Source organism: Anomaloglossus baeobatrachus, chromosome 4 (assembly GCF_048569485.1).
Source record: "Anomaloglossus baeobatrachus isolate aAnoBae1 chromosome 4, aAnoBae1.hap1, whole genome shotgun sequence".
Taxonomy (NCBI): Eukaryota; Metazoa; Chordata; class Amphibia; order Anura; family Aromobatidae; genus Anomaloglossus; species Anomaloglossus baeobatrachus.
Window position 1 is genome coordinate 188,049,117 of NC_134356.1, and position 25,567 is coordinate 188,074,683.

Genomic DNA, 25,567 nt, shown 5'->3' on the forward strand with positions numbered 1-25,567 from the left:
AAAGGCACATGCACCATACAGGACTTTATTGTGCCTCTAGTGGGCTAGAGCAAAGTGCGTCTGAGCTTCAATGGTGCATGCACAGTACAAGACTATGCAGGTGCCTTTAGTGGGGTAGGGCAAAGTGCCTCTGCGCTTCAACTGCACATACAGAATATTCATGGAGATCTGTGGATGACAAGGACGCGTCAGCCACATTAATCAAGCTAGGAGGACAGCGATTCTGCCCATAGAAGAGGCGCCAATAAAATAAAACACACTCATTGGACCGGACTGGGCTGTATGCCAGAAGTATTTAAGATATTTTTGGCATATGCAGGGGAAGTTCAGGGCCTATTTACAGGTTGATAGCCGGCAGTAATAGAACAGATAAAGGTGGTGGCTTTAGTTTATAATGGGAAAACCTGGTGACTGGTTTCCTTTAAATGGATATTCAAAGTAAGTACACTAGCTTCATCCGGTGTAAGATCAAATGAATAATGTATTCAGTTTGTATTGTGAAATCTGGAGACAGATTCCCTTTAATGACAACGTAACAAAACAGAATACCGTATTTGCAATGGCATGTGATGAAAATCTCTTTTTTTTTGTGGTTGTGCAAGTTAGCATATGATTCACTAATATTACAACATTAAATTGTTTGAGTAATTTCCAAAACTACTTGCAAATTGTATTTACATGTAAGAGCATAATGTAAAGACATATACCCCGATTCCAGCGATGTGTCCCTTACTGTTGCTTGCCGTAGATTTGATAAAATCCCTGTTTTATCATTAGAGGACTAGCTGGCCTGTTATCAAGTAGTCATCCATATTCATGAGCTCTGGAACAGCCTTCTCCCAATTTGGATTGTGAACTTCTGCCTATGCAGAGTGTACACAGAAGGCTGCCAATCAATGGGGCGTTACACAGAACTCAATATTCAGAGAACTGCTAAATCTCTTGCAGATAAAACAGGGATTTTATCAAAACTGTAGCAAGCAACCCAGTAAGTGACACATCGCTGGAATTAAAGTGTCTGCCCCTACATCATGCTGCACTCAGAAGGGTGAGGAAAAATATAGTGATGAGCACTTTCTTTTAAGCATTCGGACAAGTTCCCTTTAAAATGCCTTCACATGTATGGTGTTCCATGGGGTATTCTGCTAGGAAGCAGCTGGAGTCCTCTCAAAGTCCTGAATGCATTTGTAACTTAGCAGTGGGTTTTCCAGGACACTGTTCAGGCATATAACGGTACAGCATAGTGTCTATTTTACCATTATAAGAGGAGTTACACTAACGGTCTGGAGCTGGTACAGCAATAACTTATACATGGTAAAATTGTGGAAAATACAATCACAGGCCATTATTATTATTATTATTTATTATTATAGCGCCATTTATTCCATAGCACTTTACATGTAAAAGGGGTATACATAAAAACAAGTACAATAATCATGAACAATACAAGGGACAGACTGGTACAGGAGGATAGAGGTCCCTGCCCGCGAGGGTTCACAGTCTACATGGTCATCACATGTTTTTACAGTTTCCTTATATAAAGACTAATATCTAGGCACGGAAATAACTAGGAATAGAATCTAAGGCAAAGCAGAGCAAAGCCTGGCTTCTTAAGACTCACTTGATGAGGCCATCTTCCATGTAGATGTCTGCATAGAAGGACTGGTCATCGTTCACTATCCGGCCTCCTTTGATCAGAAGACGATCACTCTGAAAAAGAAAAGATGTAAGGTTTAGCTACCTCTCGTGGGACTAAGGCTGATGTACTGAAAAGGATATATTGTATTCACTTTGATAACACATTACCCAACTTAATATCCATCCACAGTATAGAAATCAACATCGGGGGGCACAATCTACTGGAACAAGGGAAACTAGATGTGTAGCCCACTTAAGACTTCGGAATGTAAGACCCCAATACACTATGTTGAAATAAGCAGGATTCAATATGCAGGGTTTTTTTTTAATAGGATTATCGTCAACTAAAGTCACCATGTAGCCAAAATCTCATCATCAACAGTGCAAAGATCCATAACATTCAGATTCAGGTCTCATTTTACTAAGTGTTTTCTTGCAGGTTCTTAGAAAGAATCTTTTTCAAAATGTTATAGATGCTAACCGGCAAGCAACCCTCTATGGTACCAAACCGTGAAGACAGTAAACCAGTAATAGATCTGTCGGCCCCAAGACCATTTAGTGCAATTCAATGAACATTCAAGGAGAATAATGCACTTCTGTTAGAAGACAAAGAGCTCCGCATCCACATTCAGCTCATGTAAAAGGGCTTATTCATCGGAGTGAGGAATATCAGTGCAGCTCTACTGCATGTATCTGGCCCTGTAGAACATAAAGAAGTCATGGGACCCGTATAAAGGATCTCATGAGACTCGTAAAGCAATCAGTGCCCAAGAATCAGCCATTTCAGCACTGCCAACAAAAGGAAGCCTTGACGTCATGTTTTAGAGAATAGGTCACCAGATTTTGCCACCTAATCTGAGAGCAGCATAATGTAGAGACAGAGACACTAAGTCCAGTAATGTGTCACTTACTGAGCTGCTTTTTGTAGCATTTATAAAATCACTGTTTTATCAGGATGAGATTATTTAGTAAACTCCTCTGATCAGTCGAGTAGTCCTCCATATTCATGAGCTCTTTATAACAGCCCCCACCACTGATTGGCAGCTGTGGACACTGTTCATAAACAGAAAACTGCCAATCAGTGATTTGGGCAGGGTTATACAGAGCTCAACAGTCAGTGAACTGGTAGATCTGCTAAAGTTAAAACACTGATTTTATCAAAACTGCAGCAAGCATAGAGATGGTACATCGCTGGAATCAGGATCTCTGTCCCTACATTATGCTGCTCTCAGATGATTTAACAAAAACCTGGTGACAGATTCCTTTTAATAAGAAGACAATTTTTTTGCTACTGAGTGCGGCATACTGTAGAGACCCTGATTCCAACATCCTATCAATTATTTTACTGAGTACAGCAGTTGTGACAGAATCAGAGTTCTTAGATGTACCAGAACGCAGAAAACTGCCCAAGCCAACACCAGGTTCTCTATGTACAATGTCTACAGACAATGAGCTGCTTATCAGTCAGTTCTAGCGACGCGGTTGCTCTAAATGACAAGCAAGCTGTAGTCTAGGCAGTATTAATCGTCTACAGAAAAAACTCATTGTTTTGAAACAACACACCACCTAATAAGTGATACAGCCCTGAAATTAGTGTCTCAGACCCTATGTCATGCTGTCCTCAGATTACTGGATTCATCATGCCCAAATTACAGATCGTGTGTATCAGAGTCTGGCTGCAAAATTGCAACCAAATAATTTTTTTAGCAAGGTTTCCTTCTTTAAGGAAGGCTACTTTCATTTATGGTGGTCTTTTTCCAAAAATGTTCTCACCATTATCAAAAAATCGAAGTAGAAAAGCTGCAGTTTTACTTCAATCACAGGGAAAAAAACCCAAAACTCTTCAGCTGCAACGTGTGAACGCAGACTTAGGGGGTCCTTACTGAGCCACGCCTTTTCACAATGGTCCACTCCCTTTTTTGCTGGCTGCTCGGACTCTCCCACAGTCACAGCTCTGGGTACGGCTCTCCCGAGACCTTCCTTGAGGTCAGTGTGTAGAGGTGTTACATGTTGGATGTTCTGAATTGTGCACCGACACATTCAATGTGCTAATACAAACCGTACCACCATTTAGCTGACTGCCTGTTACATCACCGCTTCTACACAGCACATCTGGTACAAATTGTGTGGCTCTCAATTAATGCTGTGTTTCCTGAAAAATACAGAGGGAGAACTACTCCGCAGTGAGGACCCATCTGCCTCATGACTCACAGTTTATATAATCTGGATGTAGCCAGAGGATCACATCATTCCCTGAGCTAAGAGAGGTCTGTGCTACACAAGCTTCACGGCTGAACCCTAGCAGCCTATAGAAAGTGTCCCCAGTGTGTATGTATGCGCATATTAGGGGGGAGAACGCCAGGGTTCCTCACGGCTGAACCCTAGCAGCCTATAGAAAGTGGCCCCAGGGTGTATGTATGCGCATATTAGGGGGGAGAACACCAGGGTTCCTCTCGACTGAACCCTAGCAGCCTATAGAAAGTGGCCCCTGTGTGTATGTATGCGCATATTAGGGAGGAGAACGCCAGGGTTCCTCTCGGCTGAACCCTAGCAGCCTATAGAAAGTGTCCCCAGTGTGTATGTATGCGCATATTAGGGGGGAGAACGCCAGGGTTCCTCACGGCTGAACCCTAGCAGCCTATAGAAAGTGTCCCCAGTGTGTATGTATGCGCATATTAGTGGGGAGAACGCCAGGGTTCCTCTCGGCTGAACCCTAGTAGCCTATAGAAAGTGGCCCCAGTGTGTATGTATGTGCATATTAGGGGGGAGAACGCCAGGGTTCCTCTTGGTTGAACCCTAGCAGCCTATAGAAAGTGTCCCCAGTGTGTATGTATGCGCATATTAGGGGGGAGAACGCCAGGGTTCCTCACGGCTGAACCCTAGCAGCTTATAGAAAGTGGCCCCAGGGTGTATGTATGTGTATATTAGGGGGGAGAACGCCAGGGTTCCTCAAAGTGCCACTGGCCAGGAATGATCTTCACTTTGCTGCACTTTTGGTGGACAAACAAGGAATGGGATTGTACACATGAGAATTTATACAGGAAAGACAAAAATTCAATTTTATTTGATGAAAACCGAACTTTGACTGAAGGAAATGCATCAAAAAGTCTAATGTTAAAGGCACCATCTGTTTTTTAATATTTTTCTTTCCATAAATAATTAGTACACGTGAAAATAAGAACATTGTGATAAAACTTTCTCTTCCTGGTCTGAAAAATGATTTAATTCTCAATTCACAAGTAAAATCTGTCCTTATTGATAACAGCTTTCCCCAGGAGATGACAGCTGGTGCTCATAAAGATCTATGGAGAACTGTACCTTTCGCTTGGAGAGAACTTGCAGCAGAGTTTTTGCCTCTGCGTAGGATTGTAAAAGCACCGATATGTCTCTCCTATCTCAGTAATGTGAAAATCTACCTTCACTGAATACAGACTTTCCCCATCAATTCAAATCCAGGAGGAGAAAAACAGATTTCTCTGAGAATATATATTGCGAAGTTGCTTATTATAATTTATTGCAAATTTATAATATAAAAATTAAAAACAACGGTTACTTTTTTAGATATGGATGGAAACCAAAGCCAAAGAATGATAGGACCTATGGCAAAGTTGGGCAAAAGTTGATTGTAACCACAGAGATGGTTGATGTGCTTTTCAGGTCAGCATGACAGTGTGGATATATTATTTTACACAACAAGCCCATAGCATGGATGAGAAAACACTTAAAAACGCAAGTAAATGGAAATCTGTCAGTAGAATCAACCCTCTTGAGCAGTTTACATGGGCAAGTAGGTCATAAGAAGCTGAATAAAATGACACCATGATATCAGTGATGTGTGTTATTCCAGAGAAATCTAGCTGCTACAATCTATGGGCCGGACACAGATCTCCCTGAGAATCTGCCTCCATAGCTTACTTTAAAATGAAAGAAGGTGTTATCAGTGTGAGACATGTAATGACTGACAGTCTGCTCTCCTGATCTACACATCTAGCCCTGGTAATGCCTCCTTGCACTTAACATAAGCTCAGGAGACAGAATCTCATACAGATTAGTGACTAGCCCATAAAGCTTAACAGTTCATTTACATATAAGAAAAACATGAATTTCTTTGGAATTAGGCCTAAGACACACGGCATGAAAATCGGAGCAAGTGGAATGCGATAAAACATTGCATTCCACTCGAACCAATATTACCCTATGTGTTAGCACCCATGAGCGATTATTTTCTCAGCCCTAATCGGACCGAGAAAACAATCGCAACATGCTGCGGGTGCAATGCAATCTTTGTTTCTCTCACACCCATTCAAGTCTATGGGGGCGAGAGAAAGATCGAACTGCACTTGCAGTACACCGGTGTACTGCAAGTACAGGGCAAGAATGGCAATAGCCGGCAACGGAGGAAAGAGGGAGATAAATCCCTCCCTCTCCTCCGCAGCGCCGCCCCCCCTCCTCAGCGCCGGCTCGCCCCCCTTGCAGCTGTGGTCCGATCGCACAGTCGGACCGCAGTCGCAGGGACACTCGCATGACACTCGGTTCCTGCTGTGCTACCAGCGTGAGCAGAGTGTCATGCGAGGATCGCAGTAGTCCCCATGTGGCCCCGGCCTAAGACATCAGATTGCAGATTCAGCTTCCTGTGACCTACATGCCCATATAGATGGCTGAGGAGGGTTGATCCTACTGACAGATGTGGCTTAGGAGCGCAGTACAAAGTACATAAATGGAAAATGTGCAGCGGAGGCAGAGTCTGTCAGAGATATAATGATATAGTCTGCAGTTTATTGTGTGATATGGAGACATTGCCCCGTTATGTAACGTACATTTTTCGTGAAAACACGCCCATATTATTGATTCTTGATGATCTCCTCTTCAGGCTACACAATAAGAACTTCACAAGGACTACTCCACCTATACACTGGTGAGAGCACGGAGATCTAAACCGACACTCATTTAGCTGCATTCCTTTCTTTTGTTGTTTTCCCCGGCCAACAGCCGTTCTGTAGACTTTTATATTCTTTGATCACCTCATACCTTTAGCTTTACACCCACACCATGGCATGGCAAGGTCTAGCTCAGAACGTGTGCTGTGACATCAGTCTGTGGGGATGGAGGCGAGAGATGGGTCTCCGATAAGTTTGCTAATTCACGGCATGCCATGTCCTTTATCCTTATAAACAAATGCGGCTTTCATTTCCCTCACATGTCCTGACACTATGCAGAGCTGGTCATGTTGCAAAAAACTTGGAAAATGTCGCTTGTTCCAAGCAACAGACCAAACCTTTGTGCTCAAAATCTACTGAATTTCTTATTTCAAGTGGGAAGAGCGAAATCAGGGATTAGAAGAGATTACAGTCAATGAAATATATGACTTCTAGAAGATTAGCAACCCATATGACAGGCAGTTCTTTAAAGGCTATGTGCTTGACTTGGCTGACTTCTCTTCCAGCACTGTTCCTTATGCAGAGTACAGGACTTGACCCGTCATCTGAAGAGCATGGAATGATTATTTTTAGCAAAAATGTTGTATATTAAGTAGTTTACAGGGTTTATACAGTTAGGTGCAGAAATATTAGAACAGTGACACAAGTTTTGGCATTTTCCGGTGTACCAAAACATATTCAAGATAAAATTATATAAATCAATATGGGCTTAAAGTGTAGATTTTCAGCTTTAGTTTGAGTGTATTCACATCCTAATTGGAGTAAGGGTTTAGGAATTTCAGCTCTAATATTTAGCTGCCTTTTTTCAAGGGAGCAAAAGTAATTGAACAATTATCTCAAAAGCTCTTAAATGGGTTGTATGGACTATTTTCTTGTTAATCTATCATCAATTAAACAGGTAAAAGGTCTGGAGCTGATTCCAGGTGTGTCACTTGCATTCGAAAGTTATTGCTATGAACATGTGATCAATGGGCCTCTCAAAAGGAAGAGAAATAGACCATCATTAGGCTGAAAAAAAAAGAAGAAATTCATCAAAGAGAACGCAAAAATATTAGGAGATGCCACAGTTTAATTATAAAAGTGCCGTGGGGAGCTTGAGAACGCAAAAAGGTCTGGCTGTACAAGGAAGACAAAGTGGTCTCAAACAGAGTTTTTCACAAACTCAGCCAAGTGTCATAGCAGTATTGGGCGCTGATCAGATTGCATATTCAGACCCTCCACCCGATGGTTTCTCTTGGATTAACACAGGCAGACTTGGGCGTCAACCTGCTGTGTGCCGATTCATAGGCAGGTTAGCAAGAGTTAATCTAAGATGTTTTGCTTGCTCCTTTGTTCCCATGTTGTGGGAAGGCCTATTGTGACGCCCTGGACTAGCCAGGTAGTCACAGTTAGTGCCCCGCATAACACCTGTCCCCTAATAACGTGTAATCAGCCAACCACTAAAACCCTAGTCATCCCCCTCAGGGCTTGATGGGCACACCAGGGTGGCGGAGCCAGGCGGTTGGCACGCTCACTGAGGAGTTCGGAGAGCCTGAGGCGGAAAAAGTACACAGATCAGATGAGCTTTGGGAGTGAAGGAGTGTGGAAACAGGCCTGTGTAGCAGGTCTGCAGCAGTCTGACAGGTGCCAGGCTTGGAGCCCAGGCACCTTTGGCTAGGAGGCATACGGTGGCCTCAGCCTGCAGGTGCCGGGAAGACGGCTCGGTGGAACTGTGGTGGACCGGGGCAGGGTAGTGGCCCGCCGGTACCGACCCGGGGAACGAACTCGGAAACCGGAGCACAAAGGGGGGTACTCAGACCCTGAAACGAGGTCCAGAAGCTACTGGACTAAGTTAATTAACTGATTGCGGCCAGGACTATAGGTCCTTTCCCACCCAAAGTCCCGACTGAAGACAACAGCCCAACGAGGGGATAGAAAGCCACCGCTCAGGCAGAGAGATCCCACGGGCCAGCGTCTGCGGGCAAAGGGCTCTCCTGACATCCACAATGCCGGGGAGCAGACTCCTGACGCTGAAGCGCAGGCAGCCCACCAACACTCAAAAAGGTGCAGGAGAAAGGCAGAGACCTCCAACCGGGTGGGGGACCAGACCGCAGCCGGCTGCGGGCACCGACCACCATCAATTTGGTTTACCAGAGACTTGTGTATGTTACTAATCGTGAGTACAACAGTGCCCTCCGGCTGCGGACCTCCCTGCACCACCCAACCGGCTCATCTCCAACGGGTCCCGGGGCCACCATCCCTACCCACGGAGGGGTTAACAACTTGCTGCCTAACATCTCCCCCGGGTACCCCGTAAACAGCAGCGGTGGTGTCCACCTTCACCACAACCCGTGGGTGGCGTCATGAACTCAAACACGGCTATGGTCGTACCCCCACGTCCCTTAAAGCGCCAGCCCCCCCTTTCAGATCGAAGTGGACCACAGGGCCCCCGGGTCCGGAGACACTCGAGCCACCACCTGGCGAGTCCAGATCAGAGAGGCTCGGCAGCAGCCAAGCGTGGGGCGGTACACTATCACATCTACTCACCTCCTACTTATGCTGGTTGAATCCTTCCATCCATGCCAGCTATAGTTTGCTCTATGTTGGTCTGTGAGGTGTAGTGTCCCAGACTAATGGTGAAAGTTGTGTTCATTGCTTGGTACGATTGTGAAGTTTACAAAGTATTAAATAAGTTTAAAAAAAAAGCATGTTGGATACTTTTCCCAGTGTCTTTTCTCTTTATTACACAAATTAATTTATGAACATTTATGGTTCGATTTTTTTTTTCTTGTAAGGTTTGGATGGGTTGCTACTGACATTTGGTGAGAAATTCATTTCAATAGCATCTTTAGAAATATATCTACATAGAAAATTGGTGGTGTGTTCAATACTTATTTCACCTGCTGTACTTGTATAACAAGCCTACGTGACCTTATTGCTGTGGGGTAGGTCACATTTACTGTCAGGTGAAGATTTAATGAATGTACATGCTTGGTTGAACATAGTACCTTGATATATGAAGACAATACCTATTGTGCATTTACTTCCGGAAATTATAAATCAGCAAGTCAACCATGAAAATACTACAATCAACAACTGCTACTTGATCGCGCTACTCACCTCATTGTGAAGCTGACCGGAGCGGCGGTGAGTAGCGCGATCAGCTGAGCTGTCACTGAGGTTACCCGCGGCCACCGCTGCATCCACCGCTGGATCCAGGTAACCTCAGTGACAGCTCAGCTGATCGCGCTATTGCCTTCATTAGCTGCGTGGAGGTGACAGGAGCGGCTGTGTCTTCTGCTGCTCCTGTCACTTGCATGCAGCAGAGCTGGACGCGACGCTGGAGGACTGTGGAGTACGCCGGACATGGAGGGCTTTGTTGTGGGTAATAAATTGGTAATGAGGGAATGTGTATTTCTAATAAAGGATTTTTCGGGTGTGTGTTTATTTACTGTAATTTACAGATTAATCATGGAGGGTGTCTCATAGACGCCTGACATGATTAATCTAGGACTTATTGGCAGCTATGGGCTGCCAATAACTCCTTATTACCCCGATTTGCCAACGCACCAGGGCAAATCGGGAAGAGCCGGGTACAGTCCCAGAACTGTCGCATCTAATGTATGCGGCAATTCTGGGCGGCTGCTGACTGATATTGTTAGGCTGGGGGGCTCCCCATAACGTGGGGCTCCCCATCCTGAGAATACCAGCCTGCAGCCGTATGGCTTTATCTGGCTGGTTTTAAAATTGGGGGGGACCGCACGCCGTTTGTTTTAATTATTTAATTATTTATTTCAATGCACAGTATAGACACGCCCACCGGCTGCTGTGATTGGGTGCAGTGTGACACCTGTCACTCAGCGTGGGGGCGTGTCTCATTGTAACCAATCATAAGCGCCGGTGGGCGGGGAAAGCAGGGAATACGAGATTGTTTAATGGGCGGCCGGCTTTTTCAAAAAAGGAAAAGCCGCTGGAGCAGTGTGAACGCCGTGCAGCGCCGGTGATCGGGGATCGGTGAGTATGAGAGAGGGGGGGACACTTCAGTCACTCGGGGGATTAGCGGTCACCAGTGAATCCTTCACAGGTGACCGCTAATCAGGACTCTACACAGACAGAGCCGCTGAGTCGCTGTAAAGTCCCCTTTACACACTGAAACTTTCTAGCGATGCATGCAGCACAGCGGGAAACAAAGGACCTAGGAATGGTCCTGAACGATTTGTAGCGATTACAACTTCACAGCAGGGGCCAGGTCGCTGATAGGTTTCACACACTGCAATGTCGCTGGGGAGGTCGCTGTAACGTCACAAAACCGGTGACGTTACAGCGATGTCGTTTGCGATGTTGCAGTGTGTAAACCCAGCTTTAGAGCGATCTAGCAAAAAGCTGTTAACAGATTCCCTTTAAACCCATGTCAATGCAGTGGATTTAGAACTCTGTACTTGAAATAAAAATGAGCTCTGACTGCTATGAAGGTATAACAAGAAATTACTTTGTAAAATCGTGTAATGTAATATAATATTTTTCAGCATATTTCCTAAGTATTCCTCCCTGTATTACGTAAAGTACCTTGTGAAAGTATTCGGCCCCCTTGAATTTTTCAAGCTTTTCCCACATTTCTGGCTTCAAACATAAAGATAAAAAATGTTAATGTTATGGTGAAGAATCAACAACAAGTGGGACACAATTGTGAAGTTGAACGAAATTTATTGCTTATTTTAAACTTTTGTACAAAATAAATAACTGAAAATTGGGGAGTGCAATATTATTCGGCCCCGTTAAGATAATACTTTGTAGCGCCACCTTTTTCTGCGATTACAGCTGCAAGTCGCTTGGGGTATGCCTCTATCAGTTTTTCACATCGAGAGACAAATTCCTGTCCATTCTTCCTTTGCAAACAGCTGGAGCTGAGAGGTTGGATGGAGAGATTTTGTGATCAGCAGTTTTCAGCTCTTTCCAGATTCTTGATTGGATTCAGGTCTGGACTTTGACTTTGCCATTCTAACACCTGGATACGTTTATTTGTGAACCATTCCATTGTAGATTTTGCTTTATGTTTGGGATCATTGTCTTGTTGGAAGACAAATCTCCGTCCCAGTCTCAGGTCTTTTGCAGACTCCAACAGGTTTTCTTCAAGAATGGTCCTGTATTTGGCTCCATCCATCTTCCCATCAATTTTAACCATCTTCGTTTTCCCTGCTGAAGAAAAGCAGGCCCAAACCATGATGCTGCTACCACCATGTTTGACAGTGGGGATGGTGTGTTCAGGGTGATGAGCTGTGTTGTTTTTACGCCAAACATATCGTTTGGCATTGTGCCCAAAAAGTTTGATTTTGGTTTCATCTGACCAGAGCACCTTCTTCCACATGTTTGGTGTCTCCCAGGTGGCTTGTGGCAAACTTTAAACAAAACTTTTTATGGATATCTTTGAAATATGGCTTTCTTCTTGCCACTCTTCCATAAAGGCCAGATTTCTGCAGTGTATGACTGATTGTTTTCCTATGGACAGACTCTCCCACCTCAGTTGTAGATCTCTGCAGTTCACCCAGAGTGATCATGGGCCTCTTGGCTGCATCTCTGATCAGTCTTCTCCTTGTTTGAGATTAGATTTTTGAGGGACAGACAGGTCTTGGTAGATTTGCAGTGTATGATACTCCTTCCACTTCAATATGATCGCTTGCACAGTGCTCCGTGGGATGTTTAAAATTTTGGAAATCATTTTGCAACCAAATCCGGCTTTAAACCCCTCCACAACAAAATCATGGACCTGCCTGTTGTGTTCCTTGGTCTTCATGATGCTCTCTGTGCTTTAAACAGAACACTGAGACTATCACAGGCGCATTTATACGGAGACTAGATTACACACAGGTGGATTATATTTATCATCATCAGTCATTTAGGACAACACTGGATCATTCAGAGATCCTCAATGAACTTCTGGAGTGAGTTTGCTGCACTGAAAGTAAAAGGGGACGAATACTATTGCATGCCCCGATTTTCAGTTTATTCTTTTTTACTAAAGTTTAAAGGGGTGGTTCACCCATAATTTTTATTGTCTAGATCGAGATTATATTGAGAAACAATGTTTCTCTCAAATACCTTGTGTTGGCAATAGTGCCTGTGATAGGAGCTACTGCAGACTGCTGTTCCCCGTCCAGTGACGTACCCGTCAAGTGCTGCACACGTCACATCCGTGCAGCCGGCTGAATTCTGAGCCCATGTGCTACCCCCTCCCTCTTCCCTCACAGCACAGCACGTCTCTTGCTTGCAGCGTTCTGCGAGGAGGGAGGAGGGAGGGGGGAGCAGATGGGCTGTGACAGCAGTGAAACACCGCTCACAGCTCAGAGTCTGGAAGAATGTAGCCGGCTGCACAGATGTGACGCATGCAGCATTTGACGGTGACGTCACTGGACGGGTAACAGCGGTCTGCAGTAGCGCCTCTCACAGGCACTATTGCCAACACAAGGTATTTGAGAGAAACATTGTTTCTCAACATAATATCGAACTAAACAATAAAAAATATGCGTGAACCACCCCTTTAAAATAAGCAATAAATTTCGTTCATCTTCACAAATGTGTCCCATTTGTTGTTGATTCTTCACCATAACATTAAAATTTTTATCTTTATGTTTGAAGCCTGAAATGTGAGAAAAGGTTGAAAAATTCAAGGCGGCCGAATACTTTCACAAGGCACTGTAGCTTCACAGCATTTTTTGCTCCTTTCTTGGTGTAGTATTGTGGAATTTTCAAGCTCTTGAAATTTCTTTTACCTGATGAACAGGTTCTACCTTCCCTTATAATATAGGATTACAGTAGGTTTGTTCATTCAGCAGAAATTCTCATAGTTTTCATTTTATCTTTTACCACGATTCCCTTCCAAAAGATACATGAATGTAAGTCCCATTGTTTTTCTATACTCGCATGTATTGTTGTCTTCTTTTATCTCTTCCTGACAGCTTGAGGAAGGGGATTTGGTTTTTGAAATGCTGTCCTGTATGATTATATGGAACATTAACTCTTATGAATTTAGTTCACCGATTGATGGTCTATACTTAGAATGGGACTCCGACCTTCTGGACTCCAGTTTTTCAGGACAATTATGGAGGATCTGAAATAAGGTCGAAAGTGGCCACTTTTTGCTTTTATTTTATTCCAGCTATTCCTCCAGGAAATATCATTTTCAAATCCATCGTGTGGTTTTACAGATATGGGCCTCTATATTTGGTGCTAATTTTTAGGGTCTTTACACAAGGATGGTGCTCAGAGGATACTCTGGGGGGGGGTGTCTTTAGGCTGCCCTGCATTACTACACTGAGTCAAACCCCTTTGTAAAGACCATAAACACAAAAACAAACCTGAATACTCAGAGAAGCAACAGGAATAAAATATTCACTTTTGCATTGGTGACGGGTCTTCTAAGGGGTACTTCACACACAGCGAGATCGCTACTGAGATCGCTGCTGAGTCACGTTTTTTGTCATTAGCGATCTCGCTGTGTGTGACACTGAGCAGCGATCTGGCCCCTGCTGTGAGATCGCTGCTCGTTACACACAGCTCTGGTTCATTTTTTTATTGTTGCTCTCCCGCTGATAAGCACACATCGCTGTGTGTGACAGCGAGAGAGCAACAATCCTGAATGTGAAGGGAGCAGGAGCCGGCGTCTGACAGCCTGCGGTAAGCTGTAACCAAGGTAAACATCGGGTAACCAAGGTAGTTACCCGATATTTACCTTCGTTACCAGCCTCCGCAGCTCTAACTCTGCCAGCGCCGGCTCCAGCTCCCTGCACACGCTAAGCTAAGCGGTGTGCGCTGGTAACTAAGGTAAACATTGGTTAACCATACCCGATGTTTACCTTAGTTACCAGTGTCCGCAGCTTCCAGACGCCGGCTCCGTGCAAGCGCAGCGTCGCTTGCATGTCGCTGCTGGCTGGGGGCTTGTCACTGGTCGCTGGTGAGATCTGCCTGTTTGACAGCTCACCAGCGACCATGTAGCGACGCAGCAGCGATCCTGACCAGGTCAGATCGCTGGTGGGATCGCTGCTGCGCCGCTAAAGTGTGACGGTACCCTTAAAGTGACTGGTATAGTTTACACCAGGATAGCACTTTGTCCATAACGTGGGTGAGGATACTTTTTATCACACTACACACATCTACCATTACAATACACATACAATTCACATAAACACCACCCCCAAGTGCTAAAAGCTTGGTCTTATCTTAAGATGTAATACAAGTTTTTATGAATAACTAACAACTTTTCAACTATTGCAACTGCGATCTTTGGAGCGAATATTGAGTTTGTACGCACGATAATGACGCGATAACTATTCGCTCGTAAATTGTTACCGTTAAAAAATGTTCCTATCAATTAGGGTCTTTTGGCCATCAGCTGTTAAATCTCAGAGATCCTCTTTAACAGAATGCAGATAATCTTATTTAATCATACAAGCATTTTCTTATAAGCTATTTAGCTTATTATAAAAATTGAAAAGAAAAACAAATTAGGATACAATCAGTGAAATTAAGGCATAAATCATGTTTATTGTCAGATACTTATGTTACTGACTTTTCTTTGGTTGTTACAGTAAATGAAACACCTGCTTGTGGGCATGAGACGGTTTTCAGCAGTGTGCAAAGAACCAGAATCTACAAATGTCTGCACGTGTGCATTAGAAATCATGAGGAAAAAAAAAGTACTATAAGCAGCAACAGTACACAAATATATTAAGTACAATAAGCACCAACAGTACACAGATATATTAAGTACTATAAGCAGCAACAGTACACAAATATATTAAGTACTATACGGAGCAACAGTACACAAATATATTAAGTACTATAAGCACCAACAGTACACAAATATATTAAGTACAATAAGCACCAACAGTACACAAATATATTAAGTACAATAAGCACCAACAGTACACAAATATATTAAGTACTATAAGCAGCAACAGTACACAAATATATTAAGTACAATAAGCACCAACAGTACACAAATATATTAAGTACTATAAGCACCAACATTACACAAATATATTAAGTACTATAAGCACCAACAGTACACAAATATATTAGTTGTCCTTTTTTCCTGGTAAGAGGTTTCTTCAGGGCAATAGTTGTTAACTATTTTATTTTAATCAGAGCAACCAGATAAGGAATGTCAGAACAAATAAAGTGGATATAATGCAAATAGAAAAGACATTCTTAGGCCTGTTTGATTTATGAAGTAGTTCACAATTATGAAGATTGAAATCCCCTTATACATTCCTTCAGCCCTAGGTAAAAATGTAATACATAACTGAAAAGGTATTCTGAACATAAACATTTATGGCATATCTGCGGATTATCCGATAAATGTCTCATAGATGGGGCACCCCCCACCTTTCAGGATAACGGGGCTTATTCTGCATCAGAAACCAGCCAGTACTATGGCCACAACTAAAAGGAGATTAGTAGACACAGCTTTTATAATACAAAATATAGGCCACAGGATACTTGCTTTTCTACTGACACAGAATATGTATGGGATATTAATTCCTATGGTCAGATTACCCATCTACTGGTGTAAAAAAAAAAAAGTACAAACCAGAGGGTTCAATGTGGAGGGTGAATCTGTGCAAGGAGAAGAAGAATAGCTGGAAGGTTATGAGGAATGTGTAAAGCGCACTAATCAGCAGGATTTTTCTATATAAGCTAAAGCCAGTGCTATACTGGCACTATCATGCTGATTCTTTACTGTACATACCATTAGTTATCAGCTCGGATGTATAGGTTTTGAAACACAAGCACGTAAAGTTTGTAACATGAGCAGCTTTTTGAGTGGCAGCAGCTGAGGATCAGCTGATAGCTGGGTGGTAACTGGATAGTGATTCCCGCCCCCCTGCCTGTCTATCCTCCCCATTATTTAAGCTAATTCTATTATAGAATTGTTAAACTAAGTGACTAGAAGGACCTGTGCTGATGTCATACCCATATGACCAGAAGAGGCAGGGCCTCAGCACCAGTTGAATTAGCACCAGGTATGGCAAACAGTTATGACTACAAGGTCTCCAGATGGCGATTCTTGTGAGTAGTCCCACAAAGAGCAGATCTGGATGCACACAAATTGGCCTTGTGGGTTTTGAGATAATTTAACTATGGCAAGCTGAAGACAGGATGGTACTACCTGTCAGTGGAGGAGCTTGAAGCTGGATGTGACACTGGTAGGAGTTCTTGATGCCATGATATTGAATGGGAGGGAGGGGGGTTAGTGGGAACGCCTGAATCTAGGCATATTCCCTAGGTGTGATATTTGTGGAAAGGCTTTGGATGTCATTATACCAGTAATGGGGGCTCTCACTGTCACTACTGTGAGGCGGGCAGGAGCGGGATGTGGCTCACCACCCGCTCTCAGAGTTGAATGTGGCAGTCAACATCATCTGTGTCATGGGGTTTTTTTTCATCTTCCTCTGGAGTAATATGTTAAATTAATCATGAGGGATTTTCTTCTTCTTTCAAACTCAAAACTATGAAAATAATGAATAAATAAAGATTAAATTAAAACAGCATCTCTCCATTCCGCTAAGATTTTGGTTACTTTGTAGAAACACATGGCCTCACTCTCACTTGAAAGAAGAGAGGCTTGATAGCAAAGGGCAAGCCTTAACAGGCGACACAATGTATCACAATTGTGGAGCTTATTTATGGCACGAAGCAAGTCAACTAATGGTGTAAACCTAAACTAGACAGTCCTAAATGATTTATCAAACAGTATGAACCATTGTGATAAAAGCAAAGCATTATAAGAATGTCTAACCTGTCTAAGTTGTAGAAAGTATTGATAAATCTGCCCTACTATGTCTTGTTGTAGATATCATCTACATGTTTAGTGGCAAAAAATCATCAGAAGACCAAGACAATAAAAAAATGCTTTTAAAGATGCAATACACAATATGATACAACTGGGTAATACTATAAATTTTTAAAAAAGTTTTTAGCAAAATGTATATATTTGACCCCCTCCCCCCTATTTGACCCCCTCCCCCCTCCTCGACTCATATCAGAACAGTTGTAAGAGGAAGGCCAAGTCAATATGGAGTTTTTGCCCTTCACCTTATTTCTGCAAATACAATTCGAATTTTGGAGAAAAATTTAAAAAAAAAACCAGTATGAACAAGTTTGCTATGTCATGCTAGTGATATCTATTGCCTTCCCATCAGTGGTTATGTTGAGGACAGGAGCACCATGCATAAAGTTGAGAACACCGCACTAATTAATAGAGCTAACCTTATTAGAGGAGGATATCGCTTGAGTTTAAAGCGGTTGTCCACTACCCCATCTAAGTTACTGATTTTGCCATAAGTGCTTAAAGGGAACCTGTCATCAGAAATTTAGCTATAAACCTAAAAGTTTCCCCCCTCTGCAGCTCCTGGGCTGCATTCTAGGAAGCTTCCTATAGTTTTTGTGGCCCCTTTTATTCCAAAATAAAACACTTTATAAACTTGTACCTTTTCGTATACAAATTTCTTAAATCTTCCATGGGGGCGGGCTGCCTGATGTACGTTGCTGTCCTCCTGCCGATTTACGCCGCCCCCGAACGCTGAATTTCAAACCTCAGGATGCCGCCCCTGGTCCCGCGCATGCGCTGTGCTACTGTAGCGGTGCCGTGCACTGCGTGCACGTGTGACCGCTGGTGACGGTTTGCGCGGGCACCGACTGCTCCGTCCGCTCCTCCCATCTATTTCCTGCTGCTGAGCAGGATGGGAAGGAGGTGACGTCCGGTCATCTGGCCAGCGAGCGCTTGCGCAGAACGCTGGAGGAATAGGCGAAAGTGCGGTCACAAGGTTATGGGCGGCACTTGCTGATGACACTCACAGCGCCGCCCATAACCTCGTGCCCGCGCAAAGCGTCACTAGCGGTCACACGTGCACGGCACCGCTACAGTAGCACAGCGCATGCGCGGGACCACGGGCGCCCAGGGGCGGCGCCCTGAGGTTTGAAATTCAGCGTTCGGGGGCGGCGTAAATCGGCAGGAGGACAGCAACGTACATCAGGCAGCCCGCCCCCATGGAAGATTTAAGAAATTTGCATACGAAAAGGTACAAGTTTATAAAGTATTTATTTTGGAATAAAAGGGGCCACAAAAACTTATAGGAAGCTTTCTAGAATGCAGCCCAGGAGCTGCAGAGGGGGAAACTTTTAGGATTATAGCTAAATTTCTGATGACAGGTTCCCTTTAAATATAATGCCCCTAATGAGATTTTCTGCCAATTTTTATGTTTTATGCGTTTCTGTTAAAGAAACTCAAGGTAAAGGTGGTGGACTGGCCAAGCATGTCTCCAGACCTAAATCCTATTGTGTGGCATCCTTAACTGGAAGAGGAGCGCAAAGTCTCTAACATGCCCCAGGTCCGTGATGTCATCAGTGGAAGAGGATCCAGTGGTTCCTGTGATGCTCTAGTGATCGCCATGCCCAAGAGAGTTAAGGTAGTGCTTGAAAATATTGGTGGCCACACAAAATATTGACACTTTGGATACAATTTAGCCATTTTCACTTAGGGGTGTACTGACTTTTGTTGCAGGCGGTTTAGACATTAATGGCTGTATGTGGAGTTATTTATAGGGCACACCTAATATACACTATTATTCAAGCTGTACATTGACTACTTTATATTATATCAAAGTGTCAGATCTTCAATGTTGTCCCATGAAAAGATCTAATAAAATATTTACAAAAATGTGAGGGGTGTTCTCATTTTCTTGATATATTTCTATATATGCTGTGTCTGCAGCTGTATGCACAGGAGTGAGTGAACTCAGCTGACGAGAGGCCCATCCACCCACACGGCATTAAAGTCACATGACTGTGGTTCCTCGTAAGATTCCAGAGCCAGTAATCAGGGGGAAATTGAGGTGACATCACAGGAAGTCAGAGGATTCTCAGCCACAGGTCATGTGACCAGGAGAGGAGCTCAGGCTACAGAAAGATTTGGGAAAATAAGGTATGTAGAAAAGAGTATCTACGGCAGAAGGGGACTTCCAAAGTAGTTGTCACCTACTTTAATTCCGACATCCAAGTATCATGGTCCAAGTACACACACTGAGTTTTGGAGCCACTGTGGGTCTCCACATATAAACTCAACAGCCTCATATATGACTATGAAGAGGTCTAAATTCAGATATTGGAGCAAGCACTCTTTGGAATTGGGACAAACAATATCTACTTTGAAAAGTTAGTGTGTTTTTACACACTTAAGAAAATAAAGCGATCTTTTGTTCAGTTCAGTAACTGTGGCCATAAGTCTGGTTGTCTCATATCCCGTACGAGTCCACCAAGGATTATTTAAGAGATTCTACTTTCAGCTCATTTTAAGAGTTATAAAATTCCCATTTACAAGTGAGTCACAAAATCTTAATTACTAACTCCTGAAAGAAAAGCAGCGTACTGAGCCCCACCCTACATCATGCTCTCAACTACATCTTTGTCCTACAAAACATGGACTGTTGTCTCGGGATCAGTGGTCTAGATGACATGAGACAGAGACGTCACCAACTAGGGTACAACTGGCTTTGTGGTTAATTATGTTTAGAAACTATCCCCCACAAGATGTATATTCAAGAATTATTGTCCAAAAGACTCAGTTTGTGGTCCTTTGTTACCATAGACTTCATACATGTAAGCACAAAAGAGGACTTAAGAGTTCAGTAGGGTATAAACGACCTGCCTCGTCAACCAACATGATAATGCTACACCACCCAACCCCCTTATTGGAAGGACTACATGCAAGCTGATCATCAGCCCTGCCCCCATGTTATAGACATTCCCTTTCCATTGTCACACTGGTCTATTCTTAAAGGCAATACTAGGCAGGTCTAGCAACAACTGTCAATGATGATAAAAACTGGAGTGGGAAAACAAAAGGCACAAAAGAAAACTAAAATAGTGTCATCTACATGCTAAAAATATGGAAATTTTCAGCACTATCAGATGCCTAAGTTGATAATGTTAAGAATCAAAAAGATACATTAGACCACTGTTCACACATACAAGCCTAATTGTGCTTTGGCTTCAATCTCTTAAAAATCATATTAAGAAATTAGCCTCTCTTTTAAACTATGTTTTGAAACAAAATCAAAGCAACAGTATGCTATCAAGATATCATTTATGAACTCAATCTTTGCATAAAACAAAAAAATACATGTCATGACAACTTTGTTACATCACTGTAGATACACACTTGAAGTACCTAGTCTTTGTCAAGACAGTGGTTGTACTTAGTCACTGGATATCTGGTGGCTGGCATCCTACCAATGTCAAGAACAATTGAATCCTGCCCAAGATGGAGTTTATCGTAACCATTTCTGTGATTAAAACTAGTGATGAGCAAGCACTACCATGCTCGGGTGCTCGATACTCATAGCTAGTGATGAGAGGGCACTACCATGCTCGGTACTCGTAGCTAGTGATGAGCGAGCACTACCATGCTCGGGTGCTCGGTACTCGTAGCTAGTGATGAGAGGGCACTACCATGCTCGGTACTCGTAACTAGTGATGAGTGAGCACCACCATGCTTGGGTGCTCATAACTAGTGATGAGTGAGCACTGCCATGATTGGGTGCTTGGTACTCGTATCTAGTGATGAGCGAGCACTACCATGCTCGGTGTGTTTGGTACTCGTATCTAGTGATGAGTGAGCACAGCCATGCTTGGGTGCTTGGTACTCGTATCTAGTGATGAGCGAGCACTACCATGCTCGTGTGTTTGGTACTCGCATCTAGTGATGAGCGAGCACAGCCATGCTTGGGTGCTTGGTACTCGTATCTAGTGATGAGCGAGCACTACCATGCTCGTGTGTTTGGTACTCGTATCTAGTGATGAGCGAGCACAGCCATGCTTGGGTGCTTAGTACTCGTATCTAGTGATGAGCGAGCACAGCCATGCTTGGGTGCTTGGTACTCGTATCTGGTGATGAGCGAGCACTACCATGCTCGTGTGTTTGGTACTCGTATCTAGTGATGAGCGAGCACAGCCATGCTTGGGTGCTTGGTACTCGTATCTAGTGATGAGCGAGCACAGCCATGCTTGGGTGCTTGGTATTCGTATCTAGTGATGAGCGAGCACAGCCATGCTCGGGTGCTTGGTACTCGTATCTAGTGATGAGCGAGCACAGCCATGCTTGGGTGCTTGGTACTCGTATCTAGTGATGAGCGAGCACTACCATGCTCGTGTGTTTGGTACTCGTATCTAGTGATGAGCGAGCACTGCCATGCTTGGGTGCTTGGTACTCGTATCTAGTGATGAGCGAGCACTACCATGCTCGGAACTCATAACTAGTAATGTGCGAGTACTGCCATGCTCGGAACTTGTAGCGAGCAGTTGGCTGTTCGGATGGGTGCAACTCGAGTACCCACATAAAATGGAAGTCACTGGGGAGTATGGGAATTTTTCTGTAAGAGTTCCCAGAAAAATACCCAAGTTCCCCACTGACTTCAATTATACTCGGGTACCTTAGAGCATTCAACTACTAGTTACGAGTACTGAGCACCTGAACATGTTAGTACCTGCTCATCACCAGTTTAAACCACCAGTTGGTAAATATTGACTGATCGACAGTAGCTCAAAACTCTCTTTACATAAGTCAATCACGCATCAGATGCAAGGTAGTAAATCCTTCAGGAAGCACAGGCAGCCATTGTTCTCGTCAGCACAATTCCTGATTACTCAGGTATTCTGCAGAGAACAATGATCATTAGTGGAAACCAAGAGATCATTTCACAGCCTGTTTAGGCTAAGTTCACACACTGCGTTTTTTTGACGCTGCGTTTTTGCCGCGTTTTTGGCCGCTAAAAACGCACAAAAACGCACCCGCGGCAAAAAACGCATGCGTTTTTACCGCGATTTGGTGCATTTTTGATCTCTGCGGTTTTCCAATGCATTGCATGGGGGGAAAACGCAAAAAAACGCAAGAAAGAATTGACATGTCCATATTTTTTTTTTTAAGCTCAAAAACGCAGCTTAAAAAAACAGTTGTGTGCGGACAGCAAAATTGAAAACTCATAGACTTTGCTGGGGAAGCAAAGTCATGCAGTTTTGAGGCCAAAAACGCACCCGAAAAACGCGCAAAAACGCACTGTGCGCACATAGCCTTAGACTGCACAATTATTGTGGAACAGCATTCCTAGGAACACGTGTTCACAGTAACCGTGCAAAGCAAAGGGACCTTTAGTCTATCTCACATGTCATTTTAATTTGTCATCGTCATGGAATCCTACAGAAAATTGATGAATATTAGAATAAGGGTCCATGATGACAAAGTTTGATGATCAGCATTCGTATCCCATATGCTACTTGTGGTAAGCAGGGGCAATTGTTTTTTTGTTTTTGGTAGGAAAAAAAAAAAGACTAGTTGTTCCGATGACAATATTGTGGATGCTGGATATCACTTGTACACGTGATCTGAGGAAATACATTATCTACACTGAATGTCACACGTGATAATCATGGAGACGTAATCACCAAGTGCAAGTGACAAGTGCTCCTACAAGTGGTCCAAATCCTGGAAGAAGCTCCAGCTCTCAACACTGTACATTAGAATATTAGTACATCAGGTTTTAAAGGGGTTGGCCAGTCACAGTAAAGTGATGGCCCATCAAAATAGTTCATCAATAGCAATTACTCCCACTGACCAGCTTTTATAAGCTCCAGTAGAGCAAACATAATGAACAGAGCTGGGCAGATCCAATGTAAGGTGGCCTCTGATGGGTACTGCAGAACAGCTCCGATTCACGAGAACAGCTCCTATTGTGCAGCCCTTGGCAGCATCTACTACTTACAGAATGACGTTGGCACAGTTCAGCTCCATTCAATGTGCTCACATCTGGCCTCTGCTGCACCTTATCACAGCTGATCTGTGAAGATGCCGGGTTTTTGACCCCCAAAGATCTGATACTGATGACCTTTCCTGAAGGAAGATCATCGATATATTGTGACTGGCCAACCTCTTTACCAAACCCTCTTCATTCAGAGTGAAAATCCAAGCTGCAAGGTTTCAGTGTCTGCTGTGTTACAAAAACATCACATGCAGATTTCATATTAGCTTTTTAGGACGGTTTTCACAGTGGAATATTTATACTATGTTTGCAAAGTGGGAGTGGAATTACATCCTGTATAAAACCTCACGGGAAAACCCCTGAGAAGTTCTACTTCTCCAGTGGATGCCAGGTAACTGCAGGACTTTGTGCCAATATTTTACTCATTGTGGTGGGATTGGTCCATTCTGTTAATGGCATGCTACAACACAACCATACCCTTTCCCAAACACAAAAAAAAAATGTTGGTATGTTTCTCCAGAACTAGAACAAGTTCTTCATTAATATACCATAAGTGACAACATTAAATTATACTAGACGTTAGAGCAGGACACAAGGGTATTTTTTCGGAGATGTCTAATTTTGATCAGAGTAACAGATCAAACTCACTAATGCCAGTCTATCAGATGCCATCCGAGTTTTATGGACGGTTTGATAGAAGCTTGAGAGACCTCCATCAGCTTTTTGGGGGATATAGGAGGAAAACTGACACAGTGACCAAAAAGTCTGATTCAGCACACTGATGAAAATCAATTGTTTTTTTGCTGGCGAGAATAACCACTACTGTCTGAATGAAGCCTCATTTGTAAATGATGTACCGTTATTGAGCTATTTTTTTAAGCTGGAAGGGACAGGACAAGTACTTCATGAACATACAAGGATCTTCTCATACCTTCCGTCAAATCTTACCCTCAACACGGAAAAAAAAAAAGAAAGAAAGATCGACCTCTACATTGACTCTACTAAAAAGAGACAAAGGGGGAACGTGCCTTAAGGGGGCTTTACACGCAGCGATATCACTAGCGATCTCGCTGGTGAAAGCACCCGCCCCCATTGTTTGTGTATCACGGGCAAATCGCTGCCCGTGGCGCACAATATCGTTAGGAGCCGTCACACGGACTTACCTGCCTAGCGATGTCGCTGTGGCCGGCGAACTGCCTCCTTTCTAAGGGGGCAGTTCGTGCGGTGTCACAGCGACGTCACTAAGCAGCCGCCCAATAGAAGCGGAGGGGCGGAGATGAGCGGGCTGAACATCCCGCCCACCTCCTTCCTTCCGCATTGCCGGCGTCCGCAGGTAAGTTGTAGTTCGTCCTTCCCGAGGTGTCACACATAGCGATGTGTGCTGCCTCGGGAACGACGAACAACCTGTGTCCTCAACAATCAACGATTTTTTGAAAATGAATGACGTGTCAACAATGGACAATTTGGTGAGTATTTTCCATCGTTAACGGTCGCTCGTTGGTGTCACAGGCAACGACGTCGCTAACGATGCCGGATGTGCGTCACGGAATCCGTGACCCCGGCGATATATCATTAGATACGTCGCTGCATGTAACGGGGGTCTTAAGAGTTAAACAGGATAACTGCAACTGGCCTATGCCCTCCACTAAACAGGATGAAGCTTATAATACGAGGCAATATCAATAGAACAGAAAAAAGGGGGCCAGGATAAAACAGACCAGCTCTAAACAGAGTTTGCCCTCCCGAAAATGATTGCAATTGATAACATGACACACACACACACACACACACGTTCTTCCCTAGCTTTCCGCAGTGCATATGGTGGACGTTGTAGAATATTTGCTGTAGATACATTATATAAACACTGATGTAGTACACATCAAAATGCACAGACAAGTAACAGGTGGCAGGGCAATGTGAGTTTTCTAGGGTGTGGTCCGTATTACCAGGATTCCCTCAGCAGCATGGCTTCGGAGAGGAGATTAACGGAATATTCTCCTCTCCCGGGATCCCAGCCCAAGGGTCCGGAGGTGGTATTGTCCTATACCAATAAGTAATGTGTTATTCACAGTGAAATGTGAAAATGTGTAAAGTTGTCCCTAGATGCAACAATGACAAGTGAAGGGCTGGATTCACACACAGCGCTTTAGTACAAAACACTGCATTTTTCTTGCTTTTGCTCTTCTCCTAAGCATCACCCATGTT

General features: G+C 43.7%; 1 protein-coding gene across 2 annotated transcripts in view; it reads right to left on the minus strand.

The window, feature by feature from the left end:
* DPYSL3 (dihydropyrimidinase like 3) overlaps positions 1–25,567 on the minus strand; it is a 179,697-nt gene that overhangs the window by 46,608 nt on the left and 107,522 nt on the right. For both annotated transcript variants that reach the window (XM_075344609.1, XM_075344610.1), the window contains exon 2: positions 1,622–1,710. In XM_075344609.1, the coding sequence (XP_075200724.1) occupies positions 1,622–1,710 (89 nt within the window). The remainder of the gene's footprint in view (positions 1–1,621; positions 1,711–25,567) is intronic.